The following is a 25,784-nucleotide window of genomic DNA, read 5'->3' on the forward strand; positions in this document are numbered from 1 at the left end:
AACACCAGCTCTCAGCAAGTGACTCTGCTTCTGTCTGGAGACGTCTCAGACAGATAACAAACTACAAGCCTAAAGCCCCCCACTCCATGAATGACCTCTACCTGGCAAACAAGCTGAACACATTTTACTGTCGCTTTGAAAGACAATGGTACAGTCCTGACCCCATCCCCCCATGACCCCTGTCCACAAGATCCAGACCACCAGCCTCTCAAACACCCATCACAGAGACAACTTACAGCTCAACGCTCTAAAGACAGTAGAGATGGTTGTGGATTTCCGCAAGAACGCAGCCCCAACCGCCCTTATCACCCTGTGTGACTACCTGGTCACCGCTGTGGAGTGTTCCTGGGCTCCATCATGACCCAAGACCTCAAGTGGGAGCTGAACATCAGCTGCCTCAGGAGGATAAACCTCCTGAGGCAGCTGAAGAAATTCAACCTGCTAAAGACAATGATGGTGCCCTTCTACACTGCCATCATTGAGTCTATCCTCTGCTCCTCCATCACCGTCTGGTACGCTGCAGCCACTGCCAAGGACAAGGGCAGACTGCAGCATATCAGGGTGGGTGATTGGCTGCAATTGGCATACACTTGCCACTTTCATAATATACTTGTTTTAATGTACTGTTATTTGTTTGTTTGTTTACCATATTTTATTGTACATTTTTCTATTTTTAAATGATGTCTCATACTATTGCAATTGTTTATTGTTATGCACCATTCACCTAGCCAAATCCAAAGAAACAGTTCTGATTCTGATTCTCCAGCTAAAATACTCTTTGTTTAAGCTTTGAGGTAAAGCTACACATTTTAAAAAGGTACTGCATACATCAAGGCCTGTCATCCAGGACCAGCATCACATTGCAGTGTTTATAGTGTCACTGACCGCTTAAGTTACCCATTAACCCATTTCTCTCATCACTTTGGTTTATTGTACACTTAGAAAGACAATCACAATGTCTCATGTTTTCCAATATGGTTGCTCCAGGTGTGTTATGTCATCTGATAATCTTCTACATTTGTGTGAATTTATGTTTGGTTCACATCAACGGCTTTGGCTTGTGTTGTCAGCACCATCATGACACACAGCATGGTGTGGCAGGTGGTTGAGCAGCAAGCCTCTTTTACAGTTGACCAGCACAGTAACAGAACCGATATGAGTATCTTGGCAACACTTTACATTGTTTGCTTCTCTGCCTTCATACAGGTGGCCTTCCTCTCTGATTGATGGAGCTTGTTGTTGCCGTAGCCAGTCTGAGAGCAATCTGCAGACAGTGCTCTACTGTACTAGGTTTTTTGGAAAATGTTAAATCTATTTGACTCCGTAACCCACTGTAGTCATAGTATTCTCAAAAAAAACAAACTAAAATGAACATCCATCAATGATAAGGCAGTGATCTTTTTGGTAAAGATGCAACAACAGCATTAAATATCATAAAGCATCAGGTCTCTTTTAATGAAACTAAATGTATTTTTAAGTAAAATGACACACAAATAATGCAGCTATTTATGTAACAAATTTGATTCTATGATTTTCATATAAAAGAAAACTTCATATGACATGTGATCTCATTCATAATTTTTTGTTTCCTATAAGGATATGAATGTATATAATTGTGACATTATATATAGAAATAGCATCACATATACATAAAAAGAATATAAATAAGAATTATATGTAGCATAATAGTATTACCATATAGGTAATATTGTTAACAAGCATTCATTTTTTAGATCTTGCTTCAGACAGAATGGCTGAAATATTTGTTGAAAACAGGATATTGAACATAGTTTTCTTCTTGTTTGATCATTTGTACGTCTTCATAAAAATGTGCAGTTGCTAATTTTACTTCTTATGCTTTTGTGGCTATTGTGAAAAATAATAAGATATTAAAGCTGCAAGCAGCAATGATTGGGCCCTTTGCACCTTTGTGCACGTCAGGTGATGGAAGCCAATTGACTCAGCCGTGCATTTCCATGACCATTGGAAATTACATAATAAGACATTGTTTCCAGTGAGGAGTCTGTGGCACTTAAAATGACATATTGCAAATTTTACACCACTTCCTGTGTCCATTGTGGTGCTTGATAGGGTGAAAGAGAACAGTAGTGTGAATTTGCTTTTAATTAAACACCAGCATTTCAAGTTTGTACAGTTGAGTTACCCATGAAAGACCCATGAAACATCAAATACATTTTTTGCCATTCCTGACAAGTGTGCCAAGTTACACAACTTTAACAAGCATAGTATAAGCCCTTTAAAACACGATTCATTTGAGTAAATAAAAATAATCAAAGCCGCAAGCAGCAATGAAGGGCCCTTGCCCCATGTGCACATCGGGGGTACTGGCTGGACAATGGTGGACAATGGTTGACACTGCTCTGCATTTCCGTGACCACCAGACAGTGCAGGTATAAGTTAGGTCTGTGGCCCTGTAAAATAAATTTTGCTGATTATTTATCATCTCCTGTGTCTATTATGTGACACTAGAGGACACACACTAATTTTACATCATGTTGCTACATACTATTATAAACCACATTATGTACATTTTATGCAAATTGGATGATCATTGTCACATTAGGCTGACATCATGTGTCAGTAGGTGGTGCTTTAATTATTAATCTAAATGGGTGTGTAGATGTCTTCAAGCTTGGACTTTTATCCAGCATGTGAAATACGGGGCAGGCTGGACTATGTAAAGTCAAGTGTCAACAGCTTCCTGTGTCATGGTGAAGCATGCAAATGTACTGCCTTGCCACTGCAACGCTGTTCCACAAAAATCCTAAAAGCTTCGTAATTTAGCATATTGAATGTTTTGAGTTTCTGCTGCCCAAATTTGAGAAAGATCTGTTGAATCTCCTGGGCAGAGTTTCGAAAAGTTCCATACCTGTAAAGTGCCTAAAATGAGGTATTGTCACATGACCTAAGACATCATCGGAGGTATTGATTATTCCTTTGCAATTTAGGGTCACAGTAGCAGGAGGATTATAAACCAGCTTAGTGTGGTTCCTTTAATGCCAATCAAATGTCTCTGCAAGAGGATGGTCGCTCGTATGTCGATATGTCCTTGAGCAAGACACTTAACCCCAAAAATTGCTCCCGTCGCTGTGCCTACGGTGCATAATGTGATATAATCTGAATCTTAAGTTGCGTTCGATAAAAGCGTCTGCTAAATGACTGAACTGTAATGTAATGCTTTGGCATCATGGAGGGCCTTCTTTTATGTTTTAAGACTGTCTCGCCGAACTAACCGAGATTCTTCCAAATTGGTGGAACGCCATGTCCTTTCAAGTTTTCAAGATGTTTGCTTTGATTTACTGTACGGCTTTGAAGGTTATACCATAGAGCGAGCCTCCTTTGTTTTACTGTCTTCTTTTTTAGTGTCATTCTCAGTGTGTAGCACTATCAACAAGATGATCAATTTGGTAGGAACTGAAGTTAGCAAAGGAGTGCTCTGTAATATTAAGACGTGGCATTGAGTTAAGTGCAGGTGGAAATCGCTTCTTTAAATTTAGCTACAGCAGCAGAGTAGAAACTCTTTCCTAATGGCGTATAATCTGATAGTAACATTTTAAAGTTCAAAGTTATTAGATAATGGTCCGATAAAAGAGGGTTCTGTGGAAAGACTATTGAATTTTCTATTTTAATGCCATAAGCCGAGTATGTCGAGGGTGTGGTTAAAACAGTGAGTGGGTCTTTGTTTCACTCATACTGAGATAAACTCAGAACTAAGGCTATCGTTATCAACGTCAATATGACTATTAAAAAAACCGACAATAACTTCATTATCTATTTTAAAGACTAAACTTGATAAAAAATTCAGATAGAAATTCAAAATACAAACCTAGTAAACTATAACAAAAGTAATTGGCTGTATTGTCTTTCAGGTTGGGTGAGGAGACTAAAAACAAGGCTTTCAAATGAACCTTGCTACTGGCACACTGTTATGAGTTGACTTTCTGGCTCAAGACATGTCCGGACATTCTTGCATGACTCACTTGCCCTCACATCTCAATTTTCAAATTGACATTATTTGATAAATCGACCATGCAGTATTGTATTAGATAATTTCCTTCCTAAAAAAAAAAAAGCTTCACAGGCAGCTTTTACTTCACATAGAATAGAAGACGATTTGGGAAAGACAAAGTAGCATGTGGATACATTGTGGTCTCCTTAGCGCCTGTAGAGAATTTAAGGATATGTGCGCTTGTGACTTTGGGACTGACTGAATTTTTGGTTGATTCAAACATGTAGCAAAATAGGTTCAGTGCCAACTGAATGATTTCCATTATGGAACAGCTGAACTGCAACGTCAGTCCTTCCTGACCTGACGCACTATTTTTACTGGCCGTCCACACTCTCTACACCTGCTTAATAATTCATCTAGTGCTTCCTAATGCGTTTCCAGGTAAGAAAATAATAAATATTCATGTCTTGAGGGGCTTTTTACATCTTTAAACTTTAATAGCTAAAATATGCGTGTATACACTCCCTCAACAGCTATAGCTGGACAGTCACAGAGTGAAGAGAGATGATTGGCTTCACACTTGTCGTCCCTTTTCTCTCACCAGTAAAGGTTTTCTTGCGCACACTTACTTTACAACATATTTTCCAATAAGTGATAAGAAATATAATTTTAGCTCAAAATATATTCATGTACAAAATGTCTGCAGCACTGAGCTCTGCGCAGCCATGGCGATGAATCAATTATTTTCTCGCTTAATCAATTAGTTGTTTTGTCTATAAAATGTCAGAAAAGGAAGCTGAGATGTAAACATTTTAATAAAAATTGTTATCTGACAATCCATCTTCCTTGCAGTTTTTGGTGTACAGTGGTGTTAAAAAGTCAGCAAAAAATATGTTTTCAATTTTCAACAATTTTCAAACAGATTAACGTATTGTTTAGTTCCAGCTCAAATTTGCCTAGTCCACAGAACATTCTATTTCCAAATCAATGAGCATCTGTACCTTCGTTGAGAGTCAAGCATCCAGTTGAAGGAAGAGCTTCTGAAGGACTTCCAAGAAGGCTTTCCAGTTTTCCGACGATAACGTGCATATATTACACCCATTAATAGTGCACATGCAGAAGCAATGTCTCCCAAATGATGCAGAATTTGTACAATCTTGATCACTATCCCATTGTCGGCTGGAGGAGTGGTGGCATCACCTCCCTCAACATTGATGCTGTAGATGCCAAGAATTAGTTGTCCAAGCTCTCTCTCTCTCAACAGCTGTAGCAACGGAATCCTTTACATAGAAGAAAAAAAAGACAAAACCAAACTATGAGCAGAACTCCGAAGAGATAAATTAATCAAATGGGGTTGCTATGTGATATTTAGTTTAATATATATATATATATATATATATATATATATATATATATATATATATATATATATATCATCGATTACCATTTAAGCCCACTGAACTGAAAAACAGAAAATTAGGTAATTTGACTACAAAAAATAGTAATAAAAGTACAAATTTTGCAGAAACATGATCCCTGCCAGTGTTTCACTATTTCATATAGATATTAAATGTGTATATTTTTCATCATTATTCCTGAATAAATACACATTGTAATGTGCAAAGTAACTAGTAACTTAAAACTGCCAGACAAATGTAGTGGAGTAAAAAGTACAATATTTCTCTCTGAGATGTAGTAGAGTGGATGTACAAAGTTGAATGAAATGGAAATACTGAAGTAAAGTACCATGCATTTGTACTTAAGTACAGTACTTAAGCTAAATATACTTATTTATTTGTTATATTCCACCATCAATCATAATATTTACTCTTACCACTCGCAGCTTATCAAAACCATACAATTTACTGCTTTTTATAAAGAGGTATAATAATATTGAGCAGGATTGAATTCTGTCTATTGGTCCGGCCCTCCACAACAGTCCCTGTTTCTCATGTGGCCCCAGGGGGGAAAATAATTGCCCACCCCTGCCATAGACTGTATGCAGACTGACCTTCCTCATGCAAGTTAGCTAACGTTACGTTATGGTCATGTTTGCTAATGTTATGCTAGCTAACGTCATGTTAGCTAATTTGACGTTAGCTAATGTGACCAAGACCCACCTGCTCAAAATACACAAGCACAGTAAAAATACAGAACATGTCTTGTGTCCAAAACACAAAATAATAAATGTCCACTTAGATCTTAAAACTCAGATAACAAAGACCAACAGCAAGTTGTCTGCCAAAATGAACTCAAGTTATGGAGGGAAACGTAATGGTCTAGGGAAACGGCTTTGCGCATGTGCAAGGGTACTATGGCAGCTGGTGTTGCATTACTGCTACCATCTGGATGTAAGAAGTATCTCAATCCTAATTCACTTAAAGTGAATGTTTTATGTTTAAACAACACATATATATTTTGTACAGAAAACAAGAGACACAATTACATAGACTTTATTAAAAAAAATAACTTGTTAAACTTGTAAACTTGTGTACAACCCCTGTGATACATTTTTTTGAGTGAGCAGGCAATGGACTAGTTCTTTTATGAAGTCAAGGGTTTTCCCCAGGCATTTCGGAAATTAAACTTTATTCTCTCATGAAACTTGAATGCTGGATGTGTAATGTGTGGACTGAATTGCCCATTTGTGCTTATACTAAATGAGGATTTCTAGTTGTGGAAGTAATGTAGTGTAAGGGCACAGTGTGTTATTGCTCATGATGGATTTTTCTTCAGATATCAGTTTATGACTGGAAATCTTTTTTTTTTCTTTTAGGATCACCACGACAGCTGCCTGCATGATGGACCTGCGCCGATACCCACTAGATGAGCAGAATTGCACCTTGGAGATTGAGAGCTGTAAGTGGCAAGTTTGTTTTATGTGTTTGTGTGTGTATGAATGGTCGTATAGATGCAGCCACCTAGATTTTCATCTCCCAGCTCCCATCCAGCTAGTTCCCAGGCAGTTCCTAGCCAACTTACAGTTTTGTGTATAGATTAACACGATAAACATGCCCATTTATTCAGTTGCAGTGTGTCACCATGAGATGATGCTTCTTTCACAAAATACATAAACCAACTGAAGTACACAAAAGATTTTACTTCTTTGTTTGAGGCCATGTATGTTTCTTAAACTTACAGTAGTTACTGGAATGTAAATTTAGTTTGCCTCCCCTTAGTTTATCAATTGTTATACCTTTAATATTTTTACTAGAATAAACCCTGATTTTCAGTGGTTTAATGTAACTAAGTGCATTTCGACGTCCTTTTTATCTCCATTTTATGTAACTTTATATTTCTACTCCACCAAATCGCAGAGGCAAATATTGTAATTTTTTTCCACTACAAATAACAATACATACATATTTCAAAGCTTTAGTTAGGAGTTACTTAGTTTATTTATATTTTGTATGAATATATACTATATTATTATAGGTTAAGCCACCCAGCCGTATACGATTATTTAACCTTTACCAGATGCAACATGTAAGTGATAAACACATAAATGCATCAATAATTATAATTAAATAATGCAATCATATGATTTTAAAATGGGCCATTGTCCATAATGAATAATTACTACTTACTTTTTGTACTTTAAGTATATTTTAATGCTTTTTTTTTTTTTTTAATTTGACTTAATAAGTAAGATTTTGAACTGCATTAAACAGGTTTGTTGGGAAAGCACCTAAATGTTGGAATTGAACAGACGTTAACGCATAGCCTGCACCACGATTATGGTCACTGCAACATCTAGTAACATCAAGGTTGTTTTTATATGTTGTCAAGCAAGTTCACCACCAATGCATCTAAGATTCCCCTGGGTTTTTTTTCAGTTAGAACAGAGCTCGAATAATGACAACCCAATGCTCAAAATGGGCTGGTACTCACCAGTACATAGTACCGACACTTCTAATTGTTACTCTTTGGTGCACCGTGACTTTTTCTTGCGCACCGTCACTTATCACAAGCTGCCGGTGCCCTCCTCTGCCCTCTACTTATCCGGTTATCTGGTTGATTCATATTGGTGATTCATAACGACGCAGCAGCTCATAAGTCGTATGGACATAAAAGCAATGTGCAGAGCACCCAGTCTAGACGAGGAGGAATGGTGAGAACGAGGGTTCTGTAATTTATTAATTAATGAATTCAAACATTATTTAAAAGTTTTCAAAATCTGCTCTGTTGATTTACAGAACAATAGCGAGTCAATCTCCATAGCACCCCTATTTGATCTAATTGATGCCCCGTTGTTTAAACTTTATTCATCTGTATACAAATAAAGTAAAACCAACAAAATCTGAGGAATCAGAGGAACTGAAGGGACAAATGCTTAGAGGAGAGCTCTGGGTCACAGTCTGTGAGAGAAGTCATCCACTCCTAATGGTGGGTTGTTGTGCTATGGACCTCCGCGAGACAATGCGTCTACAGCGAGGTACTGTAGTCCAAGGATTTACACCACTCTGATGGTAGAGGAGGTGTCTCTGTGACCACAGCAGCAGGCTCCCAGCTATTTTAAGCAGCAGGTCTGAGCGCACACCTTTCTGCTTGTCCGCACATGACATGTTATCAGATGTTGCAGTACTTTTAGTGCCTTGAATGACTCCAGAAAGCCTTTGTGAGGGGATGGAGGATTCCCCAATTCCCTCACAACTTAAAACTGGCATATCCCATTCCATCCAGAGGGGGATGTGTCCGTGAACACTGATATGTGTAACTCGCTCTCCAGAGGTGAACCCTGACAATGGAAGACACGGGGTTTCTTTTCCAGAATGTCAGTTCTGACTGCAGTTAGGGAAGGATGGTCAGCATTTGTGCCAAACTGGATTGAGACAGAGGCCTCAAAACCACCTTTGGATTGTTCTCTTTGTGGAAGAGTCCCAGGGGCACAAAGACATGGCTTGCAGACATTGTACCTAGCGTCGCTGACAGCGCCATCACCACCGTGTGGGTGCAAAGTATTCTGATTGTCTTCCAAGCTGCTGTCCGCCACCTTCAACGCAAAGCACAGTAAAGTCCTCCTCTCTTAGCCACAGCTCCTCCGTAAGCAAGCGAGAACAGAACTTGCAAGCTGCAAACAGCTCAATCCAGCTGACTATAGCTCTTAGAGGGCAAACCCCAACCCAGCCAACTCCACAGTAGGAAGAATTTGTTTCTCACTACATACCCAAAATAATAATAGAGCCATACATGCCCTGTTTTGAAATGAATGTCATCACTATCCCATATGTCATGGCATATTGGAATCTGTTTGTAAATAATATATAGGCTATTAAAAGAAGCTCTGTGCGCTTCCTCATGAATACTTAATCTTAAATAAGGTTATGAAACTGTCCTTTAAAGTTATTTATAAATAGTACCTTTCCATTCACTATGTGCAAAAAACAAAACATGAACACAAACTCTCTTTCTAGAATGATTATTCAGAAATAGTTTAAAACTTATTTTGGCATTGTTTTCCAACACCAATAGATTCTGGCAAGATCTTTGCAGATTTTCATTGATCATATTTTTAAAGATAATTTTTTTTGTTTATTAAAATAAATTCATCACTAAAAACATTTAGTGTTTTGTTTGACTAACAAAAAGGCTATTGAGACACTTCATGTCTTTATGTTTTATAATGTTCCTGTCTCGTGTGATATACCCTCTCTCTTTTGTTGTGGTTCTATTTGTATACTATTTTTTATATTTCCTATATTATTGTATTCAGGTACCCATTACTTCACTATATCTTTACTTAGAAAATAATGTTTTGCTTCTATATTAATGCTCTGAATATCATATAGAGAACCTTTAACAAATATGTTTAATCATCCAGGAGACATCTGTGTTTCTGTGAGAAAGTTATAAAACCAACATTATAGCAGAACTGAACTGACTATTTAAATATTGCCGATGTGTATGCATTTGAATAAAAGTAATGCATTGATAATGATGACATATTTCTGCAGCTAAACTATATCTAGGTCTAATGATTTTTGTCCATTAAAAGTATACCAACATTTTAAAATAATCTCACATAGCCTACATTAAGTGGATGAGAAGAAAAAAACAGAGGATAAAATCATAATGAGGCCCTTCCAGTAATGAGATGTAGCTAATTCCCTAAAATCCTTCTGCTGCCTTTAGATCAGATGGAGAATCATAAGAGAGGGACTAGCTAGCCCAATTAAATTGGTCTAATTACTGAAAGGGCAGCGGGGTTCTGTTTCACTCTGCTTCAGGCTGTAAACATAGCCTAGAGAGAGACTTTATTGTTGTTTCAGTTCAGCCTATGGGGAACTTGAATATGTTCAGCAGCTGAACAGAAAATGAGAGGCCTAATTCCTGCATCAGTCTCACTGATTTGTTTTTTCTTGGATCAGGAACATTTCACTGTTATTATCATTTCTTGTTCAAGATTAAAATGTATTTTCAACAAAAAAGTAGCGTGCACAGAGATTTTGGTCAAATATTGCATCTGTCATTACGGTTGTTAAGCCTCACTAACATAAAGCTTATTACTTTTTCTGTATAACTGTAAGTAAGCTCCTAAAAATGTGATAGACAGTCGTGTCACTTCAACTGAAAATTAAACAATCCATCATAGGGCTATCTCCACTTTTTCGTTGCATCAGCAAATTGTAGTTGACTTAGTTGTATGGTAAGAATCATGGTAACTGAATAGGTAGAACAGAAACATTGCATTGGTCCAATATTTGAGATGTTTATTGTTGCTCTAGTAATGGAGCAACAATTATACTGTAACAGTTATACTGTAATATTGTGTGAAATGCTTTCACTGGGAGGCTCCATGACAGAAAAATATATATTTAGAACATTATATTCCTAAAGAAATATTTTAAAATATATAAAAAAAAACTATTCTGATATCCATTAAAACCATCCATCCATCATCTTCCGCTTAGCTGGGCCCGTGTCACAGGGGCAGCAGGCCAAGGAGGGTGTTCCAGACGTCCCTCTACCCAGCAACACTTTCCAGCTTTTCCTGAGGAACCCTGAGGTGTTGCTAGGCCAGACAAGATATAGTCCCTCCAGCATGTTCCGGCTCTGACCCGTTGGACTCGTTAAAACCTCTTAAGGGAAGTGCCCAGGAGGCGTCCTGATCAGATGCCCGAAACACCTCAGCTAGCCCCTTTTATGAAGAATGAGCAGCGGCTCTACTCTGAGCTCACTCTGGATGTCTGAGCAATTTCATTCTTCCGATCACTACTCACCAGTCATGACCATAGGTGAGGGTTGGAACATGGATGCAAACTCCCATGATCCCTCCAACAGACAGAAAGTCCAGTATCCAGTCACACAGTGCTTTGTAAAGACCAATATTATATATATATATATATATATATATATATATATATATATATATATATATATATATATATATATAACTATTAATGTTTTGTCAGGTAGAGCAGATATGTAAACAGCTGTGTCCAGGTTCCAAACTGAGACAACGCTTCTGAATTCCAAACTAAACACGGCTGGTGTCAACTCATGATGGCATTCCGTTCACTGCATTGTGCCTGAATCCCAATGTGCTTGTCCCTGTGTTTCAATTGAGGTTCAACTTGTTGTATTCCTCTGCCCTTTATAGATGGATACACCACGGATGACATTGAATTCTACTGGCAGGGAGGAGCAAACGCAGGCTCAGTCACTGGGGTGGAGAACATTGAACTCCCCCAATTCTCCATCATGGACTACCAAACCCAGTCCAAGAAAGCTGTGTTTGCCACAGGTAACAGAGTCATATGGTATCAGCTCAACTACTCTTTTCATCTGTGCATTTTAGTAAAAACAAATGAAATTTGTTGTACAATAATTGGTGGGATATTGTATGGTAAATTCAGCATAACGTACATTTCCACAGCACTACTTCCATCAGTACAATGACAGTCATATCATTTTCACTACTCTGCTGCTCTCACTTTCTTTTCTTTCTTTTTGACCTAATACTGCTTTCATTTACTAATTAAGTCCAATCCATTGAAAGAATTGTTAAAACTGTATCTCCACCATGTATAGATTCAGTATTTTTACAGAGATCCAGGTTTATATGTTGATGGCTGAGACACTGTGTCAAGACAAAGCCAGTTACTCTGTGGATTCCAGCCCCTTAAACCTCTCTTTAGTCTGCTTCTGTTCTTTGTCATCCCGTGTTTTCAGTCATCGAATTCACACAGTTTTCATTTACGTGTAGATTTAGCTGTTTCTGTTATGAAATAGTGATTGTTCATGGCTCATAAAAATGCATGTTACCAGCAATCATCCCCAAGCTGCCGCACTGGCCCGTCTATCTGCTCCAAAATCAACTTAAGTACAGGTTAATATCAACAGCTGTGTTGTATTTAAACGGATTGATCCCGGAGACTGTTGTCTTTCTGACTGTACATCATATTTTATATTTCTTTGATTTGTAGCACTACATTAACAATGTACGTATGAATCTGAATACATATCTGTAACCCTGTGTGTAACAGGCTCTTATCCACGTCTGTCCCTGAGCTTTAAGCTGAAGAGGAACATCGGCTATTTCATCCTGCAAACCTATATGCCCTCCACCCTGATCACCATCCTGTCCTGGGTCTCCTTCTGGATCAACTATGACGCGTCGGCTGCCAGAGTAGCCTTAGGTCAGTGACTTTTCAATTCTTTACATGAGCAATTATGTTTGCTGGTATGATTTTTAGTCATGTTAGTGGCATGACTCTTTGAGGCAATGTATGTCTGTTAGCCAGTCAGTTAGTCCACTACATTGGTCCAGACTGTATCACAACAACTATTACATGTAATGCCATGACATTTTTTTTACAGACATTCATGGTCCCCAGGCGATAAATTTAAATAACTGGTGATTCTCTGACTTTTCATCTTGCGCCGTTATCAGGTCAAAATGTCCAATGGAAATGTGGCCTCTATTAACTAAACTCTTTTTTTTTAAGGATGAGAGCTATGATCCCACAACATTTTGTAAACATCCTTTTTGAAGGAATTCCAAAACATTCGATACGGTGGCTAAAATAACGTATTGTCACCTGAACTATGACATCATTGAATAAGGTATCAATTAGTCTTTGGCAATATAGCATCACATTAGCCAGAGGGTTATTCCAACGAAATCTGAAAGAAATCCAATAAACCCACAAGGAGGAGCTAAAAAAACTAAGTTTGCATAAAATACATAAAAAAATTAAAATGGCTGACTTCCGAATGAAAGCCAATGTGAACTATGTCCAAATGATGATAGCAATGTGAATACCCCGTTTTGTGAATGCCAGAGCTGCTATGTCCCAACTAAGGCCTTCCAAATGCAGGAAATGATTAAAGGCGGATTTTGTACCACTTTTGAATCCACCATGTAGTGTTAGAGATTCAAATTCAAAATGCCCGAGTTCCGGTTATGTGGAGCTAATGAAAACCTATGGTAAATATGTCCAAAATTTTGAAAGCAATGTGTGTCTTAAAATTTTGCAATATTGGAGCAACTATGTCCCAACTAAGACCTTCCACACATTAGTGGGCGCTAAACATGCATCGGCACTGACACTGTTGTGCTCACGCCCTAATAATAATCTTTACAAAAACAATATGACCATTTGGCCCGAGCCCTAATAATTAAAGCTGCAAGCAGCAATGAACGGGCCCTCGCCCCTTGTGCACTTCAGGGGTACTGGCGGGACGCTGTCTGTGCACTTCCACGATTGTAGACACTTGACTTAGTACTCTTGAGACTTTATTTAGATGGATGGATGGATGGATGGATGGATGGATGGATGGATGGATGGCCTACTAATGTTTCTAGAGGCCTTTATTTTTGTTCAACCGTCATCCTTATTTTGATGAACATAAATTTACTTTTCTCACCATAAAAAACAATCTTCATAAATAATCATAGGAGCTACGGAACAGATAAAACATAGTTGAGCTCTTACGAGTATAAACATTCATTAAATTGCATTCAGCTATACATGTGGCCATTAATTAAAACATTTTCTCATATACAGTATATACCTATCAAAAGCACATGTAAAGACTGAAATTTAGCATTAGCTTAAAATTACAGCATAGCAATTTAGCCATATCTATTAAGCTAACATTAGCATGTAGTTGAAACAGTAAAACATTTGACCACCCTTTTATTTGTTTAATTAAGATAAAATGTCACTAAAGATGGTCATAAAACACAATAAACACACAATATCATGTTCTCGTTCCAGCTAGGTGTTTAACCGTTAATGAAGCAACCCTTATTGCAGATGGTTAAGAAAATGATTCCACACCATCAATTATCGTACTTTTTTCATGCAAAGTCATGATGTCAAGTTACTACTCTCAGACTAGATTTGTATCTGCTTCCGGTTTCGCCAGAAGGGCCTCAAAATAAAGGACCCGAAACATAAAAAGGCACTTACAAAATAAAAGCTGGCAGGAAGTGGTTATCTTAGCTAACTAGCAAAATGAAGGTTTGTAGGAAATATTCATTATGTTACATTATGGTACAGTTCTTGTTCTTGGTGACTTTAATATCCATGTTTGCAGCATCTTTTCCTCCTCGTTTACTTCTGATTTTATTAAACTTTTACATTCTTTTAATTTTACCCAATTTGTGAAGCAACCAAGCCATGATGAAGGCAGTGCTTTTTTCAACGTTCCAATGTTCTCTCCTGATCACAAACCCCCCACAATGACCTGCCCTCGCCCCCTAAATTCACTCTCTGTTCCTTGCTTCTGCCATGCTTTTACTGAATCACACACCTTTTAATATCCGTGAAGAGTTTGACCTCACTGTAGAGCAGCTTGTCAGTGATTTTAACAGTTCCTGCACAAACATTTTAGATTCCATAGATCCACTCAGGTGTAAGAAGTTGAAACCTTATTTTCTGCCATGGTACAATGAAGATGTGAGGAACTTAAAGAGACAAGGCAGAACGAAACTGGAATGGAATAATCTCATCCCTGGCCTAGACAGTCAGTTGATTCAACCCCAGAGAGATGTGAGGAGTTTCCTAAGCAGTTTAATGCTGAACTTGTGGAGCTTGATGTTGACTCCTGCCCACCTTCACCACTAACCCATTTTAGCCAAATCTCTCTGTCAACCTTGGAACGCACTGTTGCACTTTTAAAATCATCCACTTGCCCTTCAGACTTCATTGCCACTTGGTTTTAAAAGCTATATTTCAGATGGTTGGTCGAGACATTTTAGCCATTATTAACTGCTCTCTGTCAACTGGTATTTTCGCTTCTAAATCTAAACATGCTACTGTTTATCCACTTTCAAAGAAGCCCTCCTTAGATCCTTCAGTTTTAAGTAATTCTAGACCCATCTCCAAGCTGCAATATTTGTCAAATATTTTAGAAAAGACTGTTTCCACTCAACTGATTCTTTTAAGGAGTAGCAATTCAATATTTGAGAAATGTCAGTCTAGCTTTTGCTCCCAACACAGCACTGAGACTAACACTGTGTTAGGCCTGAGGCTGACACAGGCCTGTATTCCATTTGAAGTCTTATTGACCTCAGCTCAGCCTTTGATACAGTGGCTTCAGTGATGTGGCGCTGGATTGGTTAATGTCTTATCTGTCAAACAGGTCATTTTCTGTAATGCTTGGAGATCGTCCTCTTCTGTGGGGTTCCCCAGGGGTCTATTTTGGGTCCCCTTCTGTTTACCAAATAGGCTTTTTTTGGATGTCCAAAAACATCCTGCTATTAAATGACTCCAAATTTGAATTACCCCTGCTGGCTCCACTACAAGCTGCATTAATAATCTCTCTTCTAGTCTGGGCGCAAATTCAGTATCCTCTTTTAAATCTTTTCTAAAGACTCACTTTTACCATATGGCTTATTACATGTAACTGATTGTATTTGTTGCACTTGTACAATTATGCTCCATCTTCTTTTCCCTCTTGGGTTCTGGATCATATGTGTTTATTGTGAAGCACTTTGTAACTTTGTAACTCACTCCGCAGAAAATAACAGCGTCGCAAACCTCTCTCTGGCTACATCCACACCAGTATGTTTTCGTTTTAAATTAAGTAGCAGACGCGGATGTCTATGTCATCGTTTTCAAAGGTCCATGTTTCCTCTCATCCACACTACGAGTTTTCAAACTAACAGGGCGTCGGTACCATTTTCAAACACTAGGCGTAAACGTAGCTAAAGATATGTGTTTTAAAACAGAAACGTAGTAGTGTGGATGTAGCCTATGGCTCTTTGCCTGTCTTTGTGCTTTACCCTGACACACACACACCGATAACCCGAGACTTAATGGCTTTGTTCGATGGGGTAAGTGTTGAGGACATACTGTATGTACATCAGTAAACTAACTTTCTTTTGACATGTTTTAATCTGGGGGGAGAGCAGTTCATTTCATTCCAAGCATGTGTCATAAAGTTTCATAAATATACCAACACTTGTGAACATGTTCAGCTAGAGCTTCGTCGAAATGGTCATCCATGGTTATTTTGAGCAAAAATGAACTCAAACAGAAGTGTCAGCTTCTTCTTCTTGTTTCCAACACATTCCCACTACCAACTCGTCAAATACCGACATCTGGTCAGTGGCCTTAACTTCAAACTAAAACGCTCTAGGGACCCCATCTACCAAGTGACTAACGACTCAGGACTGAAATGACAAAAAGTCGATGGTTACTTTTAGTTTTGCACAAGGCAAAAACAGTAGTCTCATGGATGAAAGTCCTGAACTTGTTTGTGTTTTGTCGGCGGCTGATGGGAAGATGATTCGTTTTGCAGGTATTTGGACCATAAACCAACATAGTCTTTTTGATGATGCCGCTTTATGAAAAGTTGGTTGATTATCGAAGTAGTACAATTCTCCTGAGTTGTAATCTCAAAGGAATGCACCAATACCACTTTTTTCAGACCAAGTACAAGTACTTCTATTTGAGTACTTGCCGATACCGAGTACCGATATGAGTAGTTGATAATACCATTACAGTTCTAACAATGACTTGAAAAACATTAAATAATGTTTTATTGTCATCAGATGTTCTCACTTTCTGACTGTAACAAATGAAATATGCAACATGATGCTGTACATTTTAACATTCAATATTGTGTTTTCCTGATTTAAACAGAGCATAGTGCTTTGCTGTTAGGGTAGTGACAGTTAAAAGAAATATTTAAAATAAAAAAACTGAGCAAAAGTCAAATCAAGGAGATTAGCTGGGCCACGTCAAAGGTCAGCCCACCTTAAGTGCATCTGAGTTGTTGCAAACTTCGGGGCTAACCCAGTTCTCTGTAATCATCAGCTGGTAGACGAGCAAGACATGAAAACTTAGCTCGGGTCTCCTCACGGGTCTTGAACAGTTGTAGCATTTATTTACCAAAAAAGAGATGATCACAAACTGCATTGCGACATCCACATCTTTTACTGACTCTCTCTCGATAGACCTGACACTCTCAAATTTTACGGCAGGCTTGCACTGGATGGATGAGGTTGTATCGAGGTAGTTTTAACAGTACAAGTACATGAAGCACGGTATCTGACCCGATACCCGATGTTTGTACATGTATCGGTGCATCCCTAATTTCAATCTGAACCAAAAAGAAATTCAACCTGGTGGTGGAACTAGATGAAAAGTCAGGGCATCACCAAACTCATTAAGCTACATTGACCTTGAATGTCTCTACAAAATTCTATGTAAATTTTTGTGTCATGATATTTCAGTCTAGACTAAAGTGGTGGACTGAACAACCAATTGACCAGCATACCCCTGAGTCACACCACTACTTAAAGAGAAAATGGAATGCTTGTGAATGTCATGGTGATTCAGAATGTTTTGAAAGCTCAAATTTGTCATAAACGAGTCACTGGATATGATCCCAAATCTTTTTTTTAACTGCCACAGAATGTTTATGAGAGTTGTTTTGTAATACGAGCTTATGGAAGCCTTCTTCTTCTGCAGCTATGGTGTTCCCTCAGCATGCAGCCTTGCCGAAAGACCTCCTTCTAACCGTCCCCTCCCTCCCCATCTGCTTGTCTGCAGGTATAACCACGGTGCTGACAATGACCACCATCAATACCCACCTTAGGGAGACTCTTCCCAAGATCCCCTACGTCAAGGCCATTGACATTTTCCTCATGGGATGTTTTGTGTTTGTATTTCTGGCCTTGCTGGAGTATGCCTTTGTCAACTACATCTTCTTCGGTCGAGGTCCCCACCTGCAGAAGAAGGTGGCAGAAAAGGCTGCCAAGTCCAACAACGAGCATAAGAGTAGACTGGAGAGCAACAAAGTGCAGGTGGGAAAGAGGCTTAACTGTTTGGTTAATGACATCATAGAGCCTGGACACGCCAAGCCAACAGTTGGCCATCACTACCTCTACACATATATATATATATATATATGTGCTTAGCAGGCCTAGCAACATTTTACAGGGTATATAATCTCTCCATTGTGTTCTCCAGTATATGAATGAAACAGATTTACAGTGGTGTGAAAATAGTAGCTTAGTTTTCAAGGAACAATTACGATCAAGTTCTTGCGCACCAGAAATAAAAAATAAAAACAAAGAATCATTCACACTGTTGATCATATGAACTCCCTTTAATGAGACATTTCTCTAGTATTCTTAAAAGTAACTAGGTCCTAAGACCTGTTGTCTGACCATGTAAATGGGCAAAAAGTGTATACTGGTTCCCAGTCAAAAGTGGGATTACAAGGCTGCCTCCCAATGGAAAAGAAGAGCAGAAATGTATGGCACAACATGGAGAAGAAAAAAGACTTAAGCGGTGAAGATGACCCTGATGGCGGTCAAATGCGTTGGTCTAACAATAATGTTCTTTTGCATACTACAAGTGTTGCTGAAGTTTTACCTCTCCAAATCCCAATTTGACAGAAGTAGTTGTGTCGAGAATCAAATAGTGTAGTTCAAACCCTGCCCACTGTAACACCTCCGTATACCTGGCCAATCGCTGCATAAAGTGAACGTGACAGTTGGACTGTCGGTTTCAGAAAGTTGCAAAAATGGTTGGACGCAAGCGTTAGAAGAGTGTGTTTCAAATGCTGATGCTATTAATCTGGAATTTTTTGCTACTTCCACCTATTTCCAGCTCCTAAAAGAAAACACTATATGCTTCTTTAAAAATTGTTTGAAAAAAAAGAATGCCTAAAAAAGGTTTTACCTATATGGGCCAGTCTGGAACGCAATGCTCAAACTCCCATGCATTTCTCCTAAATTGGATGCTGCTAATCGACTTTGCATTATATTGTTTTGGTTACAAAATTAATTTAATGAAATCTGATAACCTTCTTCTTCAGGTTGATGCTCATGGAAACATCCTCCTGACCAACCTAACCAGTGAGATGAGTGGAGCAGACATGATGGGCGTTCTCAACGACCCTCGGGCCACCATGTTCTCGTATGACAGTGCCAGCATACAGTACCGCAAGCCCATGACAAGCCGAGACCTATATGGGCGACCGCCCATGGACCGGCCAGTGAGCAACAAGAAGGGCCGCTTGCGGAGGAGGGCCTCACAGCTCAAAGTCAAGATCCCCGACCTCACGGATGTCAACGCCATAGACAAGTGGTCTCGTGTCATCTTCCCAATCGCATTCACCTTCTTCAACCTGGTCTACTGGCTTTACTATGTCCATTAGGGTGGCAGTAGTGAGCCTATGTGGCAGCACCACTGCTAAAGATTTGATAGAAAAGCTACCTAGGTCTTGTACAGCAATGAAAATTAAGGAGCGCTCAGTCCATTTGTACAAATCCTGTTTTGGAATGAGTAGTACTGGATGTCTTTACAATGTAAATAAAATTGAATATATAAATATATACATATATATATATATATATATATATATAAAACAGAGTTATAATTTATTAAAAATCCTATCACTTTTCCTGTACTCATCTATAGAAAATAGATAGATAAAAATAATGGAATTTAAGACAGTAAAGGTATTTCTAAGGTCAAACATGCCGAAAAGACTTTGGTGACTCCAACATTACGGGCAACGATCTTTCAATTTGCTCTATCTCTTTTTCTTACCTTCTGTTATCTCACTTTTTGCATGTGAATGGAACACAACTTTGTGTTAGCTTAGGTTAAAAAAAAAAATGTAAAAAAAGAAAAGGAAAACCAGAGCAAAACCAGTAGTAGTAACAAATGACATTGTAATGAGTTAGTCCTTATTTGGTTTAAACCCAGTGCTGTGACTGAGGTACATTTTGAGGAGTTGGATATGTATCATTGTGTTGAAATCCTTCTCAGACAGTCATGCTTGAGCTTACAAACATGTCGGATTGCTTTTCATGAATGACGTGTTTTTTCTGAAAAGTTTCTTTTCATTTCTGTAAAAAAGCTTCACATGGCTCTACTGAGCCATTCCAGCTCAGTATTGTATTATAATCATTATACTGTATGCTTTTGAACAATCATTGCATTTAAGGTAAGTTTAGGACAGATGTTAATTCGAACTCCACTGATTTCTCCAAAAAAATGTTGTAAAATTTGTACCTACTGTATCCTCACACCGTCTAGGGGCATGTGCAATGTCATTTTCTTTAAAGGAAATCAGGTTAAGAATAAGCAATGATGTCGCCATAGGCTCAAAATCACATTCAAAATTTCAAGCCCTGATAAAACTCGCTGCTGGTTTTGAAATACGTAGAATTACAGAATTTCATTGAACATTTTAGTCCGAAACCTCAAAATATACTGTCCATAATTGTTTGAATTGCAAAGAGGTTCATCCACCTCAATGTGTTCAATAATTAAAACAGCAAGTACGAGGTCAAAGTTACTTTTATTTTTCAGCGGATTACCTTTCAGGTTATTATCAAGGCTTATGTGGTCAGGGCTAGGGATTAGTTGTAAGACCCAAATTCAAGTTTGCTCCAGTCCTACAGTCGGGTTCAAAAACATTTTTCAAGACAAACTAGTGGTGAGGACAGCAAGAGTAGGTGTGTCCAATTAGCATCACACTGTAGTACGTGTAGTAAGTGTAATTACAAGCATAGAAATGATATAGATAATGATATAGATCATTTCTCATCTCACAAATCATGGTCAGTGCCAATGCAGGAAGTAGCGTCTGCTCTTAAAGGTAGGGTGTATAGGTCAGGGACATGGATGGGCATGCAGCAAGTCTGAGTTTCATGCAGCAGACTGGAGTTTGTGTTCTGTTGCAGACCTGTAATTAAGATTTTTTTTTTTTTTCTTTCAAATAATCTTTCCCCAACCTTTGTCAAGTGTTTTAGTTGCCTAACTGTAACTGTTGGCAACCACACCTTCACAATTTCATTTGTCATACCCAATATCTTGCCCTAACCTTAACATGGTTGCCATGCACAGAAAATACATTGGCATTGAATGTAAAAAAAAAAAACATTATCATTGAACGTCATCAAGGGTTTTTGCAGAATTGTCCATCATGTCCAATATCGTGTCACGTGAAAGATGGGACTAGCGTTACAATCACAGGAAACCAAAGTGAAGCAAAACTCTGTGTGCTGTGTCCCCTGCTGAGGCAGATCGTATGTGCTGAAAACTGTAAAAGAAGAGAAAGGAGATGTGGACCTTTCTTTTTCTCTGCTGTACTCAGGTCTCTCTTGCAACAGAGATAATGAGATTACCTGATTAAATAAAGGTTATATAATGGCTGTTGACTTCACAATGGTACAAGCATTCTTTAAAGAAACACTTTCCCATGCTGGACAGAATGTCCAATGATTTATGACGTGGACATTGCTTTTACCTAAGGAACTAACATCTACACATGGGTAACAAATGAGAAGAAACATCTACACACCGTGTGTTCCTCCAGGATTCCCCAGAACAGCTTCTGCTCCGTTTGTCATTTCGTAGATTCTCCAAGCCTGACTACTCTACTGGACAACAGCATTCCTCCAAAGTCTATTCCCTTGGTTGGTGTTTTGGTGATGGTGGTGGATCTCCTAAAGGTGTTAACTTGGTTTTAGCTCTTGTGACTGTGAAGGCCATAGGACATGATTCACATGTTGAAGCTTTCAATGAGCCATGATGATCTGAATAGAAACATTACATTCTTAATGTTTGCCCTCTCTTTTATTCAGGTTTTTGCTTCAATACATCTGTTGGGCACAAGCTTTTATTGTATAAGCTGAAGCAGGGTTATAAGCACAGAGTGTCTGGGTGGGATTTATGCATGTACACTCAGTGACCAGAAAATTAGGAACCAGTGTGAGTACGATGTTGGCTCTGATAACAGCCACCACAACCTGTCTTATCCATGGCCCCGTAGTGTGCTGCTGTTACAGCCGACCATGCCGACTCCACCACTCTACATTACCAAGATTAATGGATGGACCTGCGTTCTATGGATGCTGCGTTTGTGTTCATTCCAAAGGTCTTAGTACGATGTATTACACGACTTGACCAGTAGAGGCCAGGTCATTGCATCTGAATGTTCCTTGAACAGTTCCTGGACATTCTTTGACATGAAGGCAGACATGAAGCGTTATTGAAAGTGTCCATCATGACTGAACGTTGATATTAGATTTAGATCGCGGTGTAGAAATTTGTCCAAAATTGGCATAATTCCTTGGGATACTGAGCTGTTCTTAACCACTAAAGACTTTCAACAGGGTGCCATTGACAGAGGAAGCACCCTGTGTAGTTGTCTGCTGTTACACCCCCATGCAGGTAGAATGAGACACATTGTGTGTTTGTGTAATTCCTTATTCTGGCCAGAGTCACCTGCATTTACAATCTTGGTAGACCAAACATTCATATTTCTTTATTCTAGTCCTTGTATTGTTTTACTTTGAAGAAGCTGCATGTTAGAGCCCATAAACCATACAGTCCTAGTGAAACACAATTGTTGACTTTCTCTGTCATCTGCCCACTTGCAAAGCAAACAGGCAATTAGAGTTGTTGGCTTTTGTAGAGACAAATGCAAATGGTAACTTTTCACTTTTTTTGGCTCAGGCAGGGTTTATATTTTTCTGGTCACTGAGTGAGTTAGTCCACTGTGGGATTGGTCAACAGCTGAGTTTTCTTAAAGGACAACTTGGGCCATCTTTTCTGTCAGTAATGTAAACATTTTACTCACAAACTAAATTGCGGAGATCGCAGCAACAAACTCAGACGGGTCAAGAAATCTGAAAAGTCAGACAATCAGACAGGTTGTAAACAATTGCCTGTTATCCCGATTATCTGAACTACATATTTGGAGGTAAATATAAAAGTGAGTGCACCCGAAATATTGGCAATATGTGATGATGAAATAAAGTCAAGTGGTATTTCCCAAAGTCTGTCTTTGGAAACCTATCCTTCAAACCTGTCTTTAGCTGTGTTCCCATTTTTCCATCTAGTATTACTGACATAAAATACGGCCAAAACTATAAAAACAGAAAAGCAGAAGACATAATGAGATACAAAATTGAAGTGGGTTAGGTAAAATGTTTTTTTTCTTCCTCAAAATTTCCCCAGTTGAGGACAAACTGTTGCAGCTGCAACCGCAACTTGATGGTTAGGAAAATTGTGGATTGCTGGTCTTATCGGGGCTTTAAACAAAAAAATCCCTGCATAAGCAGATAGACTTCTACGGGACGCAGTGTGCTCTTTCCTGATTGATGAATATTGTGCCTTTACCAACAATCTTAATATTTCACAGGGTTTAACTAACTTCTATCTAGTGAGTAGAATTCAAAACAAATCATTTACTTTTTTTGGATTAAGAAGAAAGAGAAGCAAAAACAAGAGTGAACTCTTTAAGATCTTTTCTGAGGTAAAGTACGGTACCATTATCTAAGAGTAGATTGTAGGATTAAGACATTCCAGCATTACGAGAGAATCTTTTGAATTCAATGCTGAAAAAGAATCTTGTGCGAGGCTGGTCTCCATGCCGCCAGCGTTGCTGTTTTTAGACTAAGCAGAGTGGACGGACAGAAGTGAAAGAAAACTTGTCTTTCTTCACAACAAAGGAATCGGAGCAGATGGACACGTTTTCTGTCAACGGGCGAGCTAATGGACGACCTGAACAAATGGTTTGCCTTCAGGCTGTGGAGGGGGAGGACATGTGCTGGACTCTTATTGTGTAATATTTCTGTACAATGTTTCTCTCATGCTCTATATGTGCTCACACGTGGAATAGGGGGTGGGTGTGTTTGCTTGTGTGCGTCTTTCTGCTTGTTTACAGGCAAACATAGGACACTGTGCAGGAATGGTTTTGTCATTGTCCGTGTGTGTGTGTGTGTGTGTGTGTGTGAGAGGGTATAAGCATATGGATGGATGAGTGTGAGAGGGAGAAAACACTAAATACAAATTCTCTGTATCAACTTAAAGATACAATTTAAATAAAATTGCTGACATCTCTACCAACTACATGTTAAGTGTGTTTTTGCTGGCTTATAAATTAGTCTGCAAGTGTTTTTGTCTATCATTGGATTTGAACTTTTTTTCTTTTCAAGATGTTAGCATGTAGTTCCATATGTGCTGAATCGGTTTAACCAAACAGAAGGTACACTGTCAGTCCATTCCCCCCGGCCCTGCAATTTTGAGGCATCCAAACAGTTTAACCCAATGAGGCTATATTTATCCATGTGCACAGTTGACTGCTGCACAAGTTCACATGAGATGGTGGATCTTGAAGGCGACTGTTGAGATAATAGTTGAAGAAAGCACTTGTAGGTGTCTCGTTAGCTGGGCATGGTGAACTTGACGATTGAATAATTTTTTTGCAAACTGATCAAATTTGCAAAAAAAGAACAAACTGTGTGTGGCACGTTTGCCGTTTATTTGATCTGATGTGAAAAAAATGTAACATGCAGCTTATTTCCCCGATACCTTTCTACAGCAAGCTTCCAAAGCTTGCTGTAGTGTTATTGAGGAGTTCACTACTTTCCAGTTGTTATGCAGATGATACTCAATTATATCTATCGATCAAGATGAAACTAACCAGTTCGGTAAACTTCAAGCAGCCTATAGGACATAAAAACCTGGATGACCTGCAACTTCCTGATGTTAAACTCAGACAAAACTGAAGTTATTCTATTTGGCCTAGAACCCCTCCGAAATCAATGATCTAATGATATAGTTTCTCTAGATGGCATTGCTCTGACATCCAGCAGCACTGTAAAGAATCTCAGAGTTACCTTTGATCAGGATATTTCCTTCAACTCCCACATAAAACTAATTTCAAGGACTGCCTTTTTTCACCTACGTAATATTTAAAAAATCAGGCACAGCCTGTCTCAAAGTGATGCAGAAGAATTAGTTCATTCATTTGTTACTTCTAGACTAGATTACTGCAATTCATTATTATCAGGCTGCTCTAATAAGTCTCTTAAATCTCTCCAGCTGATCCAGAATGCTGCAGCTCGTGTACTAACAAAAACTAAGAAAAGAGATCATATTACTCCTGTATTAGCGTCTCTGAACTGGATCCCTGTAAAATCTGGAATAGAATTTAAAATCCTTCTCCTCACCTACAAAGTACAAAACTTGGTCAGGCACCATCATATCTTAAAGAGCTTATAGTACCATATTACCCCAGTAGAGAGCTGCGCTCCCTTAATGAGGGGTTACTTGTGGTTCCTAGTCTTAAAAAGTAAGATGGGAGCCAGAGCCTTCAGTTATCAAGCTCCTCTTCTGTGGAACCAGCTTCCAGTTTCAGTCCGGGGGGCAGACACACTCACCACATTTAAGAGTAGGCTTAAGGCTTTCCTCTTTGGTAATGCTTATAATTAAGGCTGGCTTAGGTTTATAGTTAGGGCTGGTTCAGGTTTATAGTTAGGGCTGGCTCAGGTTCATTAACATCGTTAACATCATAGTTGGTCAATGAATTCACGTGTTAGGATTCT

At 38.7% G+C, this 25,784-nt stretch overlaps 1 protein-coding gene across 2 annotated transcripts in view; it reads left to right on the forward strand.

Annotated features, from left to right (window-relative positions):
- Window positions 1–24,303, forward strand: part of gabrb1 (gamma-aminobutyric acid type A receptor subunit beta1) — a 52,860-nt gene extending 28,557 nt beyond the window's left edge. For both annotated transcript variants that reach the window (XM_068717775.1, XM_068717776.1), the window contains exons 5-9: window positions 6,747–6,829; window positions 11,571–11,714; window positions 12,457–12,609; window positions 17,980–18,233; window positions 19,253–24,303. In XM_068717775.1, coding sequence (XP_068573876.1) covers window positions 6,747–6,829; window positions 11,571–11,714; window positions 12,457–12,609; window positions 17,980–18,233; window positions 19,253–19,594 — 976 coding nt within the window. In that variant the 3' untranslated portion in view covers window positions 19,595–24,303. The remainder of the gene's footprint in view (window positions 1–6,746; window positions 6,830–11,570; window positions 11,715–12,456; window positions 12,610–17,979; window positions 18,234–19,252) is intronic.
- The last annotated feature ends 1,481 nt before the right edge of the window (window positions 24,304–25,784 follow it).

Source organism: Cebidichthys violaceus, unplaced genomic scaffold, assembly GCF_023349555.1.
Source record: "Cebidichthys violaceus isolate CVI_PGR_0920_01 unplaced genomic scaffold, fCebVio1.0.p SCAF_22, whole genome shotgun sequence".
Taxonomy (NCBI): Eukaryota; Metazoa; Chordata; class Actinopteri; order Perciformes; family Stichaeidae; genus Cebidichthys; species Cebidichthys violaceus.